A 20,438-nucleotide genomic window follows, 5' to 3' on the forward strand; every position below is an offset into this window, starting at 1 on the left:
TGGGCCCCACACATCCCACAGGGCAGGCGGAGCGCGCCGCGGCGGGGCGACCTTGGCCGTGGGGCTATAAGGGGGAGCCGCCGCCGCCGCTGCCGCCAGTGCCGCCGGTGCCGCCAGTGCTGCCAGTGCCGCCGGTGCCGCCGGTGCTGCCAGTGCCTCCAGTTCTGCCAGTGCCGCCAGTGCCACCGGTGCTGCCACCGCCGCTAGTGCCGCCAGTGCCATCGGTGCCGCCAGTTCTGCTGGTGCCGCTGGTGCCACCGGTGCTGCCAGTGCCACCAGTGCCGCCAGTGCCTCCAGTGCCTCCAGTGCCGCCAGTGCCGTCGGTGCCGTCGCTGCCACCAGTTCTGCCAGTGCCACCAGTGCCGCCAGTGCCTCCAGTGCCTCCAGTGCCGCCAGTGCCATCGCTGCCGTCGCTGCCGCCAGTTCTGCCGGTGCCACCAGTGCAGCCAGTGCCGCCGGTGCCGTCGCTGCCGTCGCTGCCGTCGCTGCCATCACTGCCGTCGCTGCCGCCGCTGCCGTCGCTGCCGCCAGTTCTGCCAGTGCCTCCAGTGCTGCCGGTGCCGCCGGTGCCTCCACCGCGACCCACGCGCGCAGGGCAGCCATGGGGCCGCGGAGCTGGCTGTGGGGCCGGGGCAGCCGGCGGGCGCTGAGTTCGGGGGGCGCCGGGGTGGACCCCGGGCCCGTCCGGCCCTTCCAGGCCATTCCCCGCCACGGCCGCAACCGCTGGCTCAACCTCTACCGCCTCTGGCGCAGCGACGGCCTCCAGGACTTCCACCACCGCATGGAGGGAAGCTTCCGGCGCCTCGGGCCCATCTACAGGTTGGGGGGCGAAGCGGGGGGGGTCTGGGGGGGCAGCACCCCATGGGGTGGGTGGGCCCCCTTGACCCTGTCCCATCTTGGGGGGTCCGGGTGCCCCCAAGGGTGGCAGCACCCCCCATGTTGGGGGGTCCCAGCTGACCCTGTCCCATCTCAGGGGGTCCCAGCACCCCATGGGGTGGGTGGGCCCCGTTGACCCCTCCCTGTCTTGGGGGGTCCGGGTGCCCCCAAGGGTGGTGGGACCCCTCAGTTTGGGTGGTCCCCATCGACCCCATCCCATCTTGGGGGGGCCCAGCACCCCAGGGTGGGGCACCCCATGGGTTGGGTGGTCCCAGTTGACCCCATCCCGTCTTGGGGGGGCCCAGCACCCAAGGGTGGTGGGACCCCTTGGTTTGGGTGGGCCCCGTTGACCCCATCCTGTCTTGGGGGGTCCTGGTGCCACCAAGGGTGGTGGCACCCCATGGTTTGGGTGGTCCTGGTTGACCCCGTCCCATCTTGGGGGGTCCCAGCACCCAAGGGTGGTGGGACCCCTTGGTTTGGGTGGTCCCCATTGACCCCATCCTGTCTTGGGGGGTCCTGATGCCACCAAGGGTGGTGGCACCCCATGGGTTGGGTGGTCCCCATTGACCCCACCCCATCTTGGGGGGTCCCAGCACCCAAGGGTGGTGGCACCCCATGGGTTGGGTGGTCCCCATTGACCCCATCCCGTCTTGGGGGGTCCCAGCACCCAAGGGTGGTGGCACCCCATGGGTTGGGTGGTCCCCATTGACCCCGTCCCATCTTGGGGGGTCCCAGCACCCAAGGGTGGTGGCACCCCATGGGTTGGGTGGTCCCCATTGACCCCATCCCGTCTTGGGGGGTCCCAGCACCCAAGGGTGATGGGACCCCATGGGTTGGGTGGTCCCGGTTGACCCCATCCCGTCTTGGGGGGTCCCAGCACCCAAGGGTGATGGCACCCCATGGGTTGGGTGGTCCCAGTTGACCCCATCCCGTCTTGGGGGGGTCCCAGCACCCAAGGGTGGTGGCACCCCATGGGTTGGGTGGTCCCCATTGACCCCGTCCCATCTCGGGGGGGTCTGAGCACCCAAGGGTGATGGCACCCCATGGGTTGGGTGGTCCCAGTTGACCCCATCCCGTCTTGGGGGGGCCCAGCACCCAAGGGTGGTGGGACCCCTTGGTTTGGGTGGTCCCAGTTGACCCCGTCCCATCTCGGGGGGGTCCCAGCACCCAAGGGTGGTGGGACCCCTTGGTTTGGGTGGTCCCAGTTGACCCCATCCCATCTTGGGGGGGTCCCAGCACCCAAGGGTGATGGGACCCCATGGGTTGGGTGGTCCCCATTGACCCCGTCCCATCTCGGGGGGTCCCAGCACCCAAGGGTGGTGGCACCCCATGGGTTGGGTGGTCCCCATTGACCCCGTCCCATCTCGGGGGGGTCCCAGCACCCAAGGGTGGGGCACCCCATGGGTTGGGTGGTCCCCATTGACCCCGTCCCATCTCGGGGGGGTCCCAGCACCCAAGGGTGATGGCACCCCATGGGTTGGGTGGTCCCAGTTGACCCCATCCCGTCTTGGGGGGGTCTGAGCACCCAAGGGTGGTGGCACCCCATGGGTTGGGTGGTCCCCATTGACCCCGTCCCATCTCGGGGGGGTCTGAGCACCCAAGGGTGATGGCACCCCATGGGTTGGGTGGTCCCAGTTGACCCCGTCCCATCTCGGGGGGGTCCCAGCACCCAAGGGTGGTGGCACCCCATGGGTTGGGTGGTCCCAGTTGACCCCGTCCCATCTTGGGGGGGTCCCAGCACCCAAGGGTGATGGGACCCCATAGGTTGGGTGGTCCCCATTGACCCTGTCCCATCTCGGGGGGGTCCCAGCACCCAAGGGTGGGGCACCCCATGGGTTGGGTGGTCCCCATTGACCCCGTCCCATCTCGGGGGGTCCCAGCACCCAAGGGTGGGGCACCCCATGGGTTGGGTGGTCCCCATTGACCCCGTCCCATCTCGGGGGGTCCCAGCACCCAAGGGTGGGGCACCCCATGGGTTGGGTGGTCCCCATTGACCCCGTCCCATCTCGGGGGGTCCCAGCACCCAAGGGTGGTGGCACCCCATGGGTTGGGTGCTGCCGGCTGACGCGGGTGCCCCGGCAGGGAGCAGGTGGGCACCTACGACTGCGTCAACGTCCTGCTCCCGCGGGACGCGGCCCAGATCTTCCGGGCGGAGGGCATCTTCCCGCGGCGCATGGGCATCGAGGCCTGGAGCGCCCACCGCCGCCTGCGCAACCACAAGTGCGGCCTCTTCCTGCTGTAAGGGCCGCGGGCAGCGCGCGGGCAGGGGGCGGGCAGGGGGGGCACGGCCACGGGGTGGGCATGAGGGCACGACGGGAGCGTGGTGGGGGGCGGCTGGGGACCCCCGGGACTGGCCAGGGCCTTGGGGCAGCGCAGGCGGCGCAGGCGGCGCAGGTGGCACAGCAGCGCAGGCAGGCAGTGCAGTACATGCAGTACATGCAGCGCAGGCGGCGCAGGTGGCACAGGCAGCGCAGGCAGGCAGTGCAGTACATGCAGTATATGCAGCGCAGGCAGCACAGGCAGCGCAGGCAGCGCAGGCAGGCAGTGCAGTACATGCAGTACATGCAGCGCAGGCAGCGCAGGCAGCGCAGGTGGCACAAGCAGCGCAGGCAGGCAGTGCAGTACATGCAGTACATGCAGCGCAGGCAGCGCAGGTGGCACAAGCAGCGCAGGCAGGCAGTGCAGTACATGCAGTACATGCAGCGCAGGCAGCACAGACAGCACAGGCAGGCAGTGCAGTACATGCAGTACATGCAGTACATGCAGTACATGCAGCGCAGGCAGCGCAGGTGGCACAGGCAGCGCAGGCAGGCAGTGCAGTACATGCAGTACATGCAGCGCAGGCAGCGCAGGCAGCACAGGCAGGCAGTGCAGTACATGCAGTACATGCAGCGCAGGCAGCGCAGGTGGCACAAGCAGCGCAGGCAGGCAGTGCAGTACATGCAGTACATGCAGCGCAGGCAGCGCAGGCAGCGCAGGCAGCACAGGTGGCACAGGCAGCGCAGGCAGGCAGTGCAGTACATGCAGTATATGCAGCGCAGGCAGCACAGGCAGCGCAGGCAGCGCAGGCAGGCAGTGCAGTACATGCAGTACATGCAGCGCAGGCAGCGCAGGCAGCGCAGGTGGCACAAGCAGCGCAGGCAGGCAGTGCAGTACATGCAGTACATGCAGCGCAGGCAGCGCAGGTGGCACAAGCAGCGCAGGCAGGCAGTGCAGTACATGCAGTACATGCAGCGCAGGCAGCACAGACAGCACAGGCAGGCAGTGCAGTACATGCAGTACATGCATTACATGCAGTACATGCAGTACATGCAGCGCAGGCAGCGCAGGCAGCGCAGGTGGCACAGGCAGCGCAGGTGGCACAGGCAGCGCAGGCAGGCAGTGCAGTACATGCAGTACATGCAGCGCAGGCAGCGCAGGCAGCGCAGGTGGCACAGGCAGCGCAGGCAGGCAGTGCAGTACATGCAGTACATGCAGCGCAGGCAGCACAGGCAGCACAGGCAGGCAGTGCAGTACATGCAGTACATGCAGTACATGCAGTACATGCAGCGCAGGCAGGCAGTGCAGTACATGCAGTACATGCAGCGCAGGCAGCACAGGCAGCGCAGGTGGCACAGGCAGCGCAGGCAGGCAGTGCAGTACATGCAGTACATGCAGCGCAGGCAGCACAGGCAGCACAGGCAGCGCAGGCGGCACAGGCAGGCAGTGCAGTACATGCAGTACATGCAGTACATGCAGCGCAGGCAGCGCAGGCGGCGCAGGTGGCACAAGCAGCGCAGGCAGGCAGTGCAGTACATGCAGTACATGCAGCGCAGGCAGCACAGGCAGCGCAGGTGGCACAGGCAGCGCAGGCAGGCAGTGCAGTACATGCAGCGCAGGCAGCGCAGGCAGCGCAGGTGGCACAGGCAGCGCAGGCAGGCAGTGCAGTACATGCAGTACATGCAGCGCAGGCAGCGCAGGCAGCGCAGGTGGCACAGGCAGCGCAGGCAGGCAGTGCAGTACATGCAGTACATGCAGCGCAGGCAGCGCAGGTGGCACAAGCAGCGCAGGCAGGCAGTGCAGTACATGCAGTACATGCAGCGCAGGCGGCACAGGCAGCGCAGGTGGCACAGGCAGCGCAGGCAGGCAGTGCAGTACATGCAGTACATGCAGCGCAGGCAGCACAGGCAGGCAGTGCAGTACATGCAGTACATGCAGTACATGCAGCGCAGGCAGCGCAGGCAGCGCAGGTGGCACAGGCAGCGCAGGCAGGCAGTGCAGTACATGCAGTACATGCAGCGCAGGCAGCACAGGCAGCACAGGCAGGCAGTGCAGTACATGCAGTACATGCAGCGCAGGCAGCGCAGGCAGCGCAGGTGGCACAGGCAGCGCAGGCAGGCAGTGCAGTACATGCAGTACATGCAGCGCAGGCAGCGCAGGTGGCACAGGCAGCGCAGGCAGGCAGTGCAGTACATGCAGTACATGCAGCGCAGGCAGCACAGGCAGCACAGGCAGGCAGTGCAGTACATGCAGTACATGCAGTACATGCAGCGCAGGCAGCGCAGGTGGCACAGGCAGCGCAGGCAGGCAGTGCAGTACATGCAGCGCAGGCAGCGCAGGCAGCGCAGGTGGCACAGGCAGCGCAGGCAGGCAGTGCAGTACATGCAGTATATGCAGCGCAGGTAGCGCAGGTGGCGCAAGCAGCGCAGGCAGGCAGTGCAGTACATGCAGTACATGCAGCGCAGGCAGCACAGGCAGCACAGGCAGGCAGTGCAGTACATGCAGTACATGCAGCGCAGGCAGCGCAGGTGGCACAGGCAGCGCAGGCAGGCAGTGCAGTACATGCAGTACATGCAGCGCAGGCAGCACAGGCAGCACAGGCAGGCAGTGCAGTACATGCAGTACATGCAGTACATGCAGTACATGCAGCGCAGGCAGCGCAGGCAGCGCAGGTGGCACAGGCAGCGCAGGCAGGCAGTGCAGTACATGCAGTACATGCAGCGCAGGCAGCGCAGGCAGCGCAGGTGGCGCAAGCAGCGCAGGCAGGCAGTGCAGTACATGCAGTACATGCAGCGCAGGCAGCGCAGGTGGCACAGGCAGCGCAGGCAGGCAGTGCAGTACATGCAGTACATGCAGCGCAGGCAGCACAGGCAGCGCAGGTGGCACAGGCAGCGCAGGCAGGCAGTGCAGTACATGCAGTACATGCAGCGCAGGCAGCGCAGGCAGCGCAGGTAGCGCAGGTGGCGCAAGCAGCGCAGGCAGGCAGTGCAGTACATGCAGTACATGCAGCGCAGGCAGCGCAGGTGGCACAGGCAGCGCAGGCAGGCAGTGCAGTACATGCAGTACATGCAGCGCAGGCAGCACAGGCAGCGCAGGTGGCACAGGCAGCGCAGGCAGGCAGTGCAGTACATGCAGTACATGCAGCGCAGGCAGCGCAGGCAGCGCAGGTAGCGCAGGTGGCGCAAGCAGCGCAGGCAGGCAGTGCAGTACATGCAGTACATGCAGCGCAGGCAGCGCAGGTGGCACAGGCAGCGCAGGCAGGCAGTGCAGTACATGCAGTACATGCAGCGCAGGCAGCACAGGCAGCACAGGCAGGCAGTGCAGTACATGCAGTACATGCAGTACATGCAGTACATGCAGCGCAGGCAGCGCAGGTGGCACAGGCAGCGCAGGCAGGCAGTGCAGTACATGCAGTACATGCAGCGCAGGCAGCGCAGGTGGCACAGCAGCGCAGGCAGGCAGTGCAGTACATGCAGTACATGCAGCGCAGGCGGCACAGGCAGCGCAGGCAGGCAGTGCAGTACATGCAGCGCAGGCAGCGCAGGCAGCGCAGGTGGCACAGGCAGCGCAGGCAGGCATTGCAGTACATGCAGTACATGCAGCGCAGGCAGCGCAGGTGGCACAGGCAGCGCAGGCAGCGCAGGCAGCACAGGCAGCACAGGCAGGCAGTGCAGTACATGCAGTACATGCAGTACATGCAGTACATGCAGCGCAGGCAGCGCAGGCAGCGCAGGTGGCACAGGCAGCGCAGGCAGGCAGTGCAGTACATGCAGTACATGCAGCGCAGGCAGCACAGGCAGCACAGGCAGGCAGTGCAGTACATGCAGTACATGCAGTACATGCAGTACATGCAGCGCAGGCAGCGCAGGCAGCGCAGGTGGCACAGGCAGCGCAGGCAGGCAGTGCAGTACATGCAGTACATGCAGCGCAGGCAGCGCAGGTGGCACAGCAGCGCAGGCAGGCAGTGCAGTACATGCAGTACATGCAGCGCAGGCGGCACAGGCAGCGCAGGCAGGCAGTGCAGTACATGCAGTACATGCAGCGCAGGCAGCGCAGGTGGCACAGGCAGCGCAGGCAGCGCAGGCAGCACAGGCAGCACAGGCAGCGCAGGTGGCACAAGCAGCGCAGGCAGGCAGTGCAGTACATGCAGTACATGCAGCGCAGGCAGCGCAGGTGGCACAAGCAGCGCAGGCAGGCAGTGCAGTACATGCAGTACATGCAGTACATGCAGCGCAGGCAGGCAGTGCAGTACATGCAGTACATGCAGCGCAGGCAGCACAGGCAGCACAGGCAGGCAGTGCAGTACATGCAGTACATGCAGCGCAGGCAGCGCAGGCAGCGCAGGTGGCACAGGCAGCGCAGGCAGGCAGTGCAGTACATGCAGTACATGCAGCGCAGGCAGCGCAGGTGGCACAGGCAGCGCAGGCAGGCAGTGCAGTACATGCAGTACATGCAGCGCAGGCGGCGCAGGTGGCACAGGCAGGCAGTGCAGTACATGCAGTACATGCAGTACATGCAGCGCAGGCAGCGCAGGCGGCGCAGGTGGCACAAGCAGCGCAGGCAGGCAGTGCAGTACATGCAGTACATGCAGTACATGCAGCGCAGGCAGCACAGGCAGCGCAGGTGGCACAGGCAGCGCAGGCAGGCAGTGCAGTACATGCAGTATATGCAGCGCAGGCAGCACAGGCAGCGCAGGCAGCGCAGGCAGGCAGTGCAGTACATGCAGTACATGCAGCGCAGGCAGCGCAGGTGGCACAAGCAGCGCAGGCAGGCAGTGCAGTACATGCAGTACATGCAGCGCAGGCAGCGCAGGCAGCGCAGGCAGCGCAGGTGGCACAGGCAGCGCAGGCAGCGCAGGTGGCACAGGCAGCGCAGGCAGGCAGTGCAGTACATGCAGTACATGCAGCACAGGCAGCACAGGCAGCGCAGGTGGCACAGGCAGCGCAGGCAGGCATTGCAGTACATGCAGTACATGCAGCGCAGGCAGCGCAGGCAGCGCAGGTGGCACAGGCAGCGCAGGCAGGCATTGCAGTACATGCAGTATATGCAGCGCAGGCAGCACAGGCAGCACAGGCAGCGCAGGTGGCACAAGCAGCGCAGGCAGGCAGTGCAGTACATGCAGTACATGCAGCGCAGGCAGCGCAGGTGGCACAGGCAGCGCAGGCAGGCAGTGCAGTACATGCAGTACATGCAGCGCAGGCAGCACAGGCAGCGCAGGTGGCACAGGCAGCGCAGGCAGGCAGTGCAGTACATGCAGTACATGCAGCGCAGGCAGCGCAGGTGGCACAAGCAGCGCAGGCAGGCAGTGCAGTACATGCAGTACATGCAGCGCAGGCAGCACAGGCAGCGCAGGTGGCACAGGCAGCGCAGGCAGGCAGTGCAGTACATGCAGTACATGCAGCGCAGGCAGCGCAGGTGGCACAGGCAGCGCAGGCAGGCAGTGCAGTACATGCAGTACATGCAGTACATGCAGTACATGCAGCGCAGGCAGCGCAGGCAGCGCAGGTGGCACAGGCAGCGCAGGCAGGCAGTGCAGTACATGCAGTACATGCAGCGCAGGCAGCGCAGGTGGCACAGCAGCGCAGGCAGGCAGTGCAGTACATGCAGTACATGCAGCGCAGGCGGCACAGGTGGCACAGGCAGGCAGTGCAGTACATGCAGTACATGCAGTACATGCAGCGCAGGCAGCACAGGCAGCGCAGGTGGCACAGGCAGCGCAGGCAGGCAGTGCAGTACATGCAGTACATGCAGCGCAGGCAGCGCAGGCAGCGCAGGTAGCGCAGGTGGCGCAAGCAGCGCAGGCAGGCAGTGCAGTACATGCAGTACATGCAGCGCAGGCAGCGCAGGTGGCACAGGCAGCGCAGGCAGGCAGTGCAGTACATGCAGTACATGCAGCGCAGGCAGCACAGGCAGCACAGGCAGGCAGTGCAGTACATGCAGTACATGCAGTACATGCAGTACATGCAGCGCAGGCAGCGCAGGTGGCACAGGCAGCGCAGGCAGGCAGTGCAGTACATGCAGTACATGCAGCGCAGGCAGCGCAGGTGGCACAGCAGCGCAGGCAGGCAGTGCAGTACATGCAGTACATGCAGCGCAGGCGGCACAGGCAGCGCAGGCAGGCAGTGCAGTACATGCAGCGCAGGCAGCGCAGGCAGCGCAGGTGGCACAGGCAGCGCAGGCAGGCATTGCAGTACATGCAGTACATGCAGCGCAGGCAGCGCAGGTGGCACAGGCAGCGCAGGCAGCGCAGGCAGCACAGGCAGCACAGGCAGCGCAGGTGGCACAAGCAGCGCAGGCAGGCAGTGCAGTACATGCAGTACATGCAGCGCAGGCAGCACAGGCAGCGCAGGTGGCACAGGCAGCGCAGGCAGGCAGTGCAGTACATGCAGTACATGCAGCGCAGGCAGCGCAGGTGGCACAGGCAGCGCAGGCAGGCAGTGCAGTACATGCAGTACATGCAGCGCAGGCAGCACAGGCAGCACAGGCAGGCAGTGCAGTACATGCAGTACATGCAGCGCAGGCAGCACAGGCAGCACAGGCAGGCAGTGCAGTACATGCAGTACATGCAGCGCAGGCAGCGCAGGCAGCGCAGGTGGCACAGGCAGCGCAGGCAGGCAGTGCAGTACATGCAGTACATGCAGCGCAGGCAGCGCAGGTGGCACAGGCAGCGCAGGCAGGCAGTGCAGTACATGCAGTACATGCAGGGCAGGCAGCACAGGCAGCACAGGCAGGCAGTGCAGTACATGCAGTACATGCAGTACATGCAGCGCAGGCAGCGCAGGCAGCGCAGGCAGCGCAGGTGGCACAGGCAGCGCAGGCAGGCAGTGCAGTACATGCAGCGCAGGCAGCGCAGGCAGCGCAGGTGGCACAGGCAGCGCAGGCAGGCAGTGCAGTACATGCAGTATATGCAGCGCAGGTAGCGCAGGTGGCGCAAGCAGCGCAGGCAGGCAGTGCAGTACATGCAGTACATGCAGCGCAGGCAGCGCAGGTGGCACAGGCAGCGCAGGCAGGCAGTGCAGTACATGCAGTACATGCAGCGCAGGCAGCACAGGCAGCGCAGGTGGCACAGGCAGCGCAGGCAGGCAGTGCAGTACATGCAGTACATGCAGCGCAGGCAGCGCAGGCAGCGCAGGTAGCGCAGGTGGCGCAAGCAGCGCAGGCAGGCAGTGCAGTACATGCAGTACATGCAGCGCAGGCAGCGCAGGTGGCACAGGCAGCGCAGGCAGGCAGTGCAGTACATGCAGTACATGCAGCGCAGGCAGCGCAGGTAGCGCAGGTGGCGCAAGCAGCGCAGGCAGGCAGTGCAGTACATGCAGTACATGCAGCGCAGGCAGCGCAGGTGGCACAGGCAGCGCAGGCAGGCAGTGCAGTACATGCAGTACATGCAGCGCAGGCAGCACAGGCAGCGCAGGTGGCACAGGCAGCGCAGGCAGGCAGTGCAGTACATGCAGTACATGCAGCGCAGGCAGCGCAGGCAGCGCAGGTAGCGCAGGTGGCGCAAGCAGCGCAGGCAGGCAGTGCAGTACATGCAGTACATGCAGCGCAGGCAGCGCAGGTGGCACAGGCAGCGCAGGCAGGCAGTGCAGTACATGCAGTACATGCAGCGCAGGCAGCACAGGCAGCACAGGCAGGCAGTGCAGTACATGCAGTACATGCAGTACATGCAGTACATGCAGCGCAGGCAGCGCAGGCAGCGCAGGTGGCACAGGCAGCGCAGGCAGGCAGTGCAGTACATGCAGTACATGCAGCGCAGGCAGCGCAGGTGGCACAGCAGCGCAGGCAGGCAGTGCAGTACATGCAGTACATGCAGCGCAGGCGGCACAGGCAGCGCAGGCAGGCAGTGCAGTACATGCAGCGCAGGCAGCGCAGGCAGCGCAGGTGGCACAGGCAGCGCAGGCAGGCAGTGCAGTACATGCAGTATATGCAGCGCAGGCAGCGCAGGTGGCACAGGCAGCGCAGGCAGCGCAGGCAGCACAGGCAGCACAGGCAGCGCAGGTGGCACAAGCAGCGCAGGCAGGCAGTGCAGTACATGCAGTACATGCAGCGCAGGCAGCACAGGCAGCGCAGGTGGCACAGGCAGCGCAGGCAGGCAGTGCAGTACATGCAGTACATGCAGCGCAGGCAGCGCAGGTGGCACAGGCAGCGCAGGCAGGCAGTGCAGTACATGCAGTACATGCAGCGCAGGCAGCACAGGCAGCACAGGCAGGCAGTGCAGTACATGCAGTACATGCAGCGCAGGCAGCACAGGCAGCACAGGCAGGCAGTGCAGTACATGCAGTACATGCAGCGCAGGCAGCGCAGGCAGCGCAGGTGGCACAGGCAGCGCAGGCAGGCAGTGCAGTACATGCAGTACATGCAGCGCAGGCAGCGCAGGTGGCACAGGCAGCGCAGGCAGGCAGTGCAGTACATGCAGTACATGCAGCGCAGGCAGCACAGGCAGCACAGGCAGGCAGTGCAGTACATGCAGTACATGCAGTACATGCAGTACATGCAGCACAGGCAGCGCAGGTGGCGCAGGCAGCGCAGGTGGCACAGGCAGCGCAGGCAGGCAGTGCAGTACATGCAGCGCAGGCAGCGCAGGCAGCGCAGGTGGCACAGGCAGCGCAGGCAGGCAGTGCAGTACATGCAGTACATGCAGCGCAGGCAGCGCAGGTGGCACAGGCAGCGCAGGCAGGCAGTGCAGTACATGCAGTACATGCAGTGCAGGCAGCACAGGCGGCACAGGCAGGCAGTGCAGTACATGCATTACATGCAGCGCAGGCAGCGCAGGTGGCACAGGCAGCGCAGGCAGGCAGTGCAGTACATGCAGTACATGCAGCGCAGGCAGCACAGGCAGCGCAGGCAGGCAGTGCAGTACATGCAGTACATGCAGCGCAGGCAGCGCAGGCAGCGCAGGTAGCGCAGGTGGCGCAAGCAGCGCAGGCAGGCAGTGCAGTACATGCAGTACATGCAGCGCAGGCAGCGCAGGTGGCACAGGCAGCGCAGGCAGGCAGTGCAGTACATGCAGTACATGCAGCGCAGGCAGCACAGGCAGCGCAGGTGGCACAGGCAGCGCAGGCAGGCAGTGCAGTACATGCAGTACATGCAGCGCAGGCAGCGCAGGTGGCACAGGCAGCGCAGGCAGGCAGTGCAGTACATGCAGTACATGCAGCGCAGGCAGCACAGGCAGCACAGGCAGGCAGTGCAGTACATGCAGTACATGCAGCGCAGGCGGCACAGGCAGCGCAGGCAGGCAGTGCAGTACATGCAGCGCAGGCAGCGCAGGCAGCGCAGGTGGCACAGGCAGCGCAGGCAGGCAGTGCAGTACATGCAGTATATGCAGCGCAGGCAGCGCAGGTGGCACAGGCAGCGCAGGCAGCGCAGGCAGCACAGGCAGCACAGGCAGCGCAGGTGGCACAAGCAGCGCAGGCAGGCAGTGCAGTACATGCAGTACATGCAGTGCAGGCAGCACAGGCAGCGCAGGTGGCACAGGCAGCGCAGGCAGGCAGTGCAGTACATGCAGTATATGCAGCGCAGGCAGCACAGGCAGCACAGGCAGGCAGTGCAGTACATGCAGTACATGCAGCGCAGGCAGCACAGGCAGCACAGGCAGGCAGTGCAGTACATGCAGTACATGCAGCGCAGGCAGCGCAGGCAGCGCAGGTGGCACAGGCAGCGCAGGCAGGCAGTGCAGTACATGCAGTACATGCAGCGCAGGCAGCACAGGCAGCACAGGCAGGCAGTGCAGTACATGCAGTACATGCAGCGCAGGCAGCGCAGGTAGCGCAGGTGGCACAGGCAGCGCAGGCAGGCAGTGCAGTACATGCAGTACATGCAGCGCAGGCAGCGCAGGTGGCACAGGCAGCGCAGGCAGGCAGTGCAGTACATGCAGTACATGCAGTACATGCAGTACATGCAGCGCAGGCAGCGCAGGCAGCGCAGGTGGCACAGGCAGGCAGTGCAGTACATGCAGTACATGCAGTACATGCAGCGCAGGCAGCGCAGGTGGCACAGGCAGCGCAGGCAGGCAGTGCAGTACATGCAGTACATGCAGCGCAGGCAGCACAGGCAGGCAGTGCAGTACATGCAGTACATGCAGTACATGCAGTACATGCAGCGCAGGCAGCGCAGGTGGCACAGGCAGCGCAGGTGGCACAGGCAGCGCAGGCAGGCAGTGCAGTACATGCAGCGCAGGCAGCGCAGGCAGCGCAGGTGGCACAGGCAGCGCAGGCAGGCAGTGCAGTACATGCAGTACATGCAGCGCAGGCAGCGCAGGTGGCACAGGCAGCGCAGGCAGGCAGTGCAGTACATGCAGTACATGCAGTGCAGGCAGCACAGGCGGCACAGGCAGGCAGTGCAGTACATGCAGTACATGCAGCGCAGGCAGCGCAGGTGGCACAGGCAGCGCAGGCAGGCAGTGCAGTACATGCAGTACATGCAGCGCAGGCAGCACAGGCAGCGCAGGCAGGCAGTGCAGTACATGCAGTGCATGCAGTACATGCAGCACAGGCAGCGCAGGCGTCACAGGCAGCGCAGGCAGGCAGTGCAGTACATGCAGTACATGCAGCGCAGGCAGCACAGGCAGCACAGGCGGCACAGGCAGCGCAGGCGGCACAGGCAGCGCAGGCAGGCAGTGCAGTACATGCAGTACATGCAGCGCAGGCAGCGCAGGCAGCGCAGGTGGCACAGGCAGCGCAGGCAGGCAGTGCAGTACATGCAGTATATGCAGCGCAGGCAGCACAGGCAGCACAGGCAGCGCAGGTGGCACAAGCAGCGCAGGCAGGCAGTGCAGTACATGCAGTACATGCAGCGCAGGCAGCGCAGGTGGCACAGGCAGCGCAGGCAGGCAGTGCAGTACATGCAGTACATGCAGCACAGGCAGCACCGGCAGCGCAGGCAGCACGGGCAGCGCGGGCAGTGCAGGCAGCACAGGCAGCACAGGCAGCAGATGCAGGCAGTGCGGGCAGACGGTGCAGTGCATGCAGTGTGCTCAGTGCGGGCAGCGCAGGCAGTGCGGGCAGGCGGTGCAGTGCATGCAGTGCACTCAGTGCGGGCAGCGCAGGCAGGCGGTGCAGTGCATGCAGTACATGCAGTACAGGCAGTACAGGCAGCATAGGCAGTGTGGGCAGCGCAGGCAGCACAGGCAGTACATGCAGTGCGCCCAGTGCGGGCAGCGCAGGCAGTGCGGGCAGGCCGCTGAGCGAAGTGTGGGCAGCGCAGGCAGCACATGCAGCAGATGCAGGCGGTGCAGTGCATGCAGTGCGCCCAGCGCGGGCAGCGCAAGCAGTGCAGGCAGGCCGCTGAGCGCAGTGCAGGCAGCACAGGCAACACAGGCAGCAGATGCAGGCGGTGCAGTGCATGCAGTGCGCTCAGTGTGGGCAGTACAGGCAGCACAGGCAGCACACGCAGCACAGGCAGCACAGGCAGGCGGTGCAGTACATGCAGTGCGGGCAGTGCAGGCAGTGCAGGCAGTGCGGGCAGCACAGGCAGGCGGTGCAGTGCATGCAGTGCGCCCAGCGCGGGCAGCGCAGGCAGTGCGGGCAGGCCGCTGAGCGCAGTGTGGGCAGCGCAGGCAGCACAGGTAGCAGATGCAGGCGGTGCAGTGCATGCATTGCACCTAGCGCGGGCAGCGCAGGCAGTGCGGGCAGGCCGCTGAGCGCAGTGCAGGCAGCACAGGCAGCACAGGTAGCAGATGCAGGCGGTGCAGTGCATGCAGTGCGCCCAGCGCGGGCAGTACAGGCAGCACAGGCAGCACACGCAGCACAGGCAGCAGATGCAGGCGGTGCAGTACATGCATTGCAGGCAGCACAGGCAGCACAGGCAGGCAGTGCAGTGCATGCAGTGCGCCCAGTGCAGGCAGCACAGGCAGCACAGGCAGCACAGGCAGGCGGTGCAGTACATGCAGTGCAGGCAGCACAGGCAGCACAGGCAGCAGAGGCAGGCAGTGCACCGCCTGCAGTGCGCCCAGTGCAGGCAGCACAGGCAGCACAGGCAGCACAGGCAGCACAGGCAACACAGGCAGCACAGGCAGGCGGTGCAGTACATGCAGTGCAGGCAGCGCAGGCAGTGCGGGCAGCAGATGCAGGCGGTGCAGTGCATGCAGTGCGCCCAGTGCAGGCAGCACAGGCAGCACAGGCAGCACAGGCAGGTGGTGCAGTACATGCAGTGCGGGCAGTGCAGGCAGCGCAGGCAGTGCGGGCAGCAGAGGCAGGCGGTGCAGTACATGCAGTGCGGGCAGTGCAGGCAGCACAGGCAGCGCGGGCAGCAGAGGCAGGCGGTGCAGTACATGCAGTGCGCTCAGTGCGGGCAGCACAGGCAGCAGAGGCAGCAGAGGCAGCACAGGCAGCACAGGCAGGCGGTGCAGTACATGCAGTGCGGGCAGCGCAGGCAGTGCGGGCAGCAGAGGCAGGCGGTGCAGTGCATGCAGTACATGCAGTGCGGGCAGTGCAGGCAGCACAGGCAGCGCGGGCAGCAGAGGCAGGCGGTGCAGTGCATGCAGTGCGCCCAGTGCAGGCAGCACAGGCAGCAGAGGCAGCACAGGCAGCACAGGCAGGCGGTGCAGTACATGCAGTGCGGGCAGCGCAGGCAGTGCGGGCAGCAGAGGCAGGCGGTGCAGTGCATGCAGTGCGCCCAGTGCAGGCAGCGCAGGCAGTGCGGGCAGCAGAGGCAGGCGGTGCAGTACATGCAGTGCGGGCAGTGCAGGCAGCGCAGGCAGTGCGGGCAGCAGAGGCAGGCGGTGCAGTACATGCAGTGCGGGCAGTGCAGGCAGCGCAGGCAGCGCAGGCAGCAGAGGCAGGCGGTGCAGTGCATGCAGTGCGCCCAGTGCAGGCAGCACAGGCAGCAGAGGCAGCACAGGCAGCACGGGCAGGCGGTGCAGTACATGCAGTGCGGGCAGCGCAGGCAGTGCGGGCAGCAGAGGCAGGCGGTGCAGTGCATGCAGTGCGCCCAGTGCAGGCAGCGCAGGCAGTGCGGGCAGCACAGGCAGGCGGTGCAGTACATGCAGTGCGGGCAGTGCAGGCAGCGCAGGCAGTGCGGGCAGCAGAGGCAGGCGGTGCAGTGCATGCAGTGCGCCCAGTGCAGGCAGCACAGGCAGCAGAGGCAGCACAGGCAGCACAGGCAGGCGGTGCAGTACATGCAGTGCGGGCAGCGCAGGCAGTGCGGGCAGCAGAGGCAGGCGGTGCAGTGCATGCAGTGCGCCCAGTGCAGGCAGCGCAGGCAGTGCGGGCAGCAGAGGCAGGCGGTGCAGTACATGCAGTGCGGGCAGTGCAGGCAGCGCAGGCAGTGCGGGCAGCAGAGGCAGGCGGTGCAGTGCATGCAGTACATGCAGTGCGGGCAGTGCAGGCAGCGCAGGCAGTGCGGGCAGCAGAGGCAGGCGGTGCAGTGCATGCAGTGCGGGCAGCGCAGGCAGTGCGGGCAGCAGAGGCAGGCGGTGCAGTGCATGCAGTGCAGGCAGCACAGGCAGCGCGGGCAGCAGAGGCAGGCGGTGCAGTGCATGCAGTGCGGGCAGCGCAGGCAGTGCGGGCAGCAGAGGCAGGCGGTGCAGTGCATGCAGTGCGCCCAGTGCAGGCAGCACAGGCAGCAGAGGCAGCACAGGCAGCACAGGCAGGCGGTGCAGTACATGCAGTGCGGGCAGCGCAGGCAGTGCGGGCAGCAGAGGCAGGCGGTGCAGTACATGCAGTGCGGGCAGTGCAGGCAGCACAGGCAGCGCGGGCAGCAGAGGCAGGCGGTGCAGTACATGCAGTGCGCTCAGTGCGGGCAGCACAGGCAGCAGAGGCAGCAGAGGCAGCACAGGCAGCACAGGCAGGCGGTGCAGTACATGCAGTGCGGGCAGCGCAGGCAGTGCGGGCAGCAGAGGCAGGCGGTGCAGTGCATGCAGTACATGCAGTGCGGGCAGTGCAGGCAGCACAGGCAGCGCGGGCAGCAGAGGCAGGCGGTGCAGTGCATGCAGTGCACCCAGTGCAGGCAGCACAGGCAGCAGAGGCAGCACAGGCAGCAGAGGCAGGCGGTGCAGTACATGCAGTGCGGGCAGCGCAGGCAGTGCGGGCAGCAGAGGCAGGCGGTGCAGTGCATGCAGTGCGCCCAGTGCAGGCAGCGCAGGCAGTGCGGGCAGCAGAGGCAGGCGGTGCAGTACATGCAGTGCGGGCAGTGCAGGCAGCGCAGGCAGTGCGGGCAGCAGAGGCAGGCGGTGCAGTACATGCAGTGCGGGCAGTGCAGGCAGCGCAGGCAGCGCGGGCAGCAGAGGCAGGCGGTGCAGTGCATGCAGTGCGCCCAGTGCAGGCAGCACAGGCAGCAGAGGCAGCACAGGCAGCACGGGCAGGCGGTGCAGTACATGCAGTGCGGGCAGCGCAGGCAGTGCGGGCAGCAGAGGCAGGCGGTGCAGTGCATGCAGTGCGCCCAGTGCAGGCAGCGCAGGCAGTGCGGGCAGCAGAGGCAGGCGGTGCAGTACATGCAGTGCGGGCAGTGCAGGCAGCGCAGGCAGTGCGGGCAGCAGAGGCAGGCGGTGCAGTGCATGCAGTGCGCCCAGTGCAGGCAGCACAGGCAGCAGAGGCAGCACAGGCAGCACAGGCAGGCGGTGCAGTACATGCAGTGCGGGCAGCGCAGGCAGTGCGGGCAGCAGAGGCAGGCGGTGCAGTGCATGCAGTGCGCCCAGTGCAGGCAGCGCAGGCAGTGCGGGCAGCAGAGGCAGGCGGTGCAGTACATGCAGTGCGGGCAGTGCAGGCAGCGCAGGCAGTGCGGGCAGCAGAGGCAGGCGGTGCAGTACATGCAGTGCGGGCAGTGCAGGCAGCGCAGGCAGCGCAGGCAGCAGAGGCAGGCGGTGCAGTGCATGCAGTGCGCCCAGTGCAGGCAGCACAGGCAGCAGAGGCAGCACAGGCAGCACGGGCAGGCGGTGCAGTACATGCAGTGCGGGCAGCGCAGGCAGTGCGGGCAGCAGAGGCAGGCGGTGCAGTGCATGCAGTGCGCCCAGTGCAGGCAGCGCAGGCAGTGCGGGCAGCACAGGCAGGCGGTGCAGTACATGCAGTGCGGGCAGTGCAGGCAGCGCAGGCAGTGCGGGCAGCAGAGGCAGGCGGTGCAGTGCATGCAGTGCGCCCAGTGCAGGCAGCACAGGCAGCAGAGGCAGCACAGGCAGCACAGGCAGGCGGTGCAGTACATGCAGTGCGGGCAGCGCAGGCAGTGCGGGCAGCAGAGGCAGGCGGTGCAGTGCATGCAGTGCGCCCAGTGCAGGCAGCGCAGGCAGTGCGGGCAGCAGAGGCAGGCGGTGCAGTACATGCAGTGCGGGCAGTGCAGGCAGCGCAGGCAGTGCGGGCAGCAGAGGCAGGCGGTGCAGTGCATGCAGTACATGCAGTGCGGGCAGTGCAGGCAGCGCAGGCAGTGCGGGCAGCAGAGGCAGGCGGTGCAGTGCATGCAGTGCGGGCAGCGCAGGCAGTGCGGGCAGCAGAGGCAGGCGGTGCAGTGCATGCAGTGCAGGCAGCACAGGCAGCGCGGGCAGCAGAGGCAGGCGGTGCAGTGCATGCAGTGCGGGCAGCGCAGGCAGTGCGGGCAGCAGAGGCAGGCGGTGCAGTGCATGCAGTGCGCCCAGTGCAGGCAGCACAGGCAGCAGAGGCAGCACAGGCAGCACAGGCAGGCGGTGCAGTACATGCAGTGCGGGCAGCGCAGGCAGTGCGGGCAGCAGAGGCAGGCGGTGCAGTACATGCAGTGCGGGCAGTGCAGGCAGCACAGGCAGCGCGGGCAGCAGAGGCAGGCGGTGCAGTACATGCAGTGCGCTCAGTGCGGGCAGCACAGGCAGCAGAGGCAGCAGAGGCAGCACAGGCAGCACAGGCAGGCGGTGCAGTACATGCAGTGCGGGCAGCGCAGGCAGTGCGGGCAGCAGAGGCAGGCGGTGCAGTGCATGCAGTACATGCAGTGCGGGCAGTGCAGGCAGCACAGGCAGCGCGGGCAGCAGAGGCAGGCGGTGCAGTGCATGCAGTGCACCCAGTGCAGGCAGCACAGGCAGCAGAGGCAGCACAGGCAGCAGAGGCAGGCGGTGCAGTACATGCAGTGCGGGCAGCGCAGGCAGTGCGGGCAGCAGAGGCAGGCGGTGCAGTGCATGCAGTGCGCCCAGTGCAGGCAGCGCAGGCAGTGCGGGCAGCAGAGGCAGGCGGTGCAGTACATGCAGTGCGGGCAGTGCAGGCAGCGCAGGCAGTGCGGGCAGCAGAGGCAGGCGGTGCAGTACATGCAGTGCGGGCAGTGCAGGCAGCGCAGGCAGCGCGGGCAGCAGAGGCAGGCGGTGCAGTGCATGCAGTGCGCCCAGTGCAGGCAGCACAGGCAGCAGAGGCAGCACAGGCAGCACGGGCAGGCGGTGCAGTACATGCAGTGCGGGCAGCGCAGGCAGTGCGGGCAGCAGAGGCAGGCGGTGCAGTGCATGCAGTGCGCCCAGTGCAGGCAGCGCAGGCAGTGCGGGCAGCACAGGCAGGCGGTGCAGTACATGCAGTGCGGGCAGTGCAGGCAGCGCAGGCAGTGCGGGCAGCAGAGGCAGGCGGTGCAGTGCATGCAGTGCGCCCAGTGCAGGCAGCACAGGCAGCAGAGGCAGCACAGGCAGCACAGGCAGGCGGTGCAGTACATGCAGTGCGGGCAGCGCAGGCAGTGCGGGCAGCAGAGGCAGGCGGTGCAGTGCATGCAGTGCGCCCAGCGCGGGCAGCGCGGGCAGGCCGCTGAGCGCAGTGCGCGCAGGAACGGGCAGGCCTGGCGCTCGGACCGCCTGGCGCTGAACCCGGAGCTGCTGAGCCCGGCGGGCGCCCGCACGTTCCTGCCGCTCCTCGACGCCGTCGCCCGCGACTTCGTGGCCGCCACGCGCCGCCGCGTGCAGGAGAGCCCCGGGCGCGCCCTCACCCTCGACCCCCACCCCCTGCTCTTCCGCTTCACCCTGGAGGGTGCGTGGGGGGGGACCCCAGGGTGGGGGGGGCAGGGGGACCCCATGGGGTGGGGTGGGGGGCAGGGGGACCCCCAGGACCCCAGGGGATGGTTTGGGGGGGTCAGCGGGACCCCAGGGATGGGGTGGGGGGGTCAGTGGGGACCTCCGGGACCCCAGGGAATGGTTTGGGGGGGTCAGTGGGACCCCAGGACCCCAGAGGATGGGGTGGGGGTGACAGTGGGGACCCCCAGGACCCCATGGGATGGTTTGGGGGGGTCAGTGGGACCCCAGGGGATGGGGTGGGGGGGTCAGTGGGGACCCCATGGGATGGGGTGGGGGGGTCAGTGGGACCCCAGCACCCCAAGGATGGTTTGGGGGGGTCAGTGGGACCCCAGGGATGGGGTGGGGGGGTCAGTGGGGACCCCCGGGACCCCAG

The 20,438-nt window shown here is 67.1% G+C and overlaps 1 protein-coding gene across 1 annotated transcript; it reads left to right on the forward strand.

Annotated features, from left to right (window-relative positions):
- Nucleotides 1-601: 601 nt before the first annotated feature.
- On the forward strand, nt 602-20,021 carry LOC142596956 (cytochrome P450 11B, mitochondrial-like; the record flags this gene model as incomplete). Its single annotated transcript, XM_075727398.1, has 3 exons — nt 602-819; nt 2,959-3,114; nt 19,822-20,021. Coding segments are annotated over exons 1-3 (574 nt in total), but the record flags the coding sequence as incomplete, so codon positions are not given.
- Between the last annotated feature and the right edge of the window lie 417 nt (nt 20,022-20,438).

This window comes from Pelecanus crispus, unplaced genomic scaffold, assembly GCF_030463565.1.
Source record: "Pelecanus crispus isolate bPelCri1 unplaced genomic scaffold, bPelCri1.pri SCAFFOLD_258, whole genome shotgun sequence".
Lineage (NCBI taxonomy): Eukaryota > Metazoa > Chordata > Aves > Pelecaniformes > Pelecanidae > Pelecanus > Pelecanus crispus.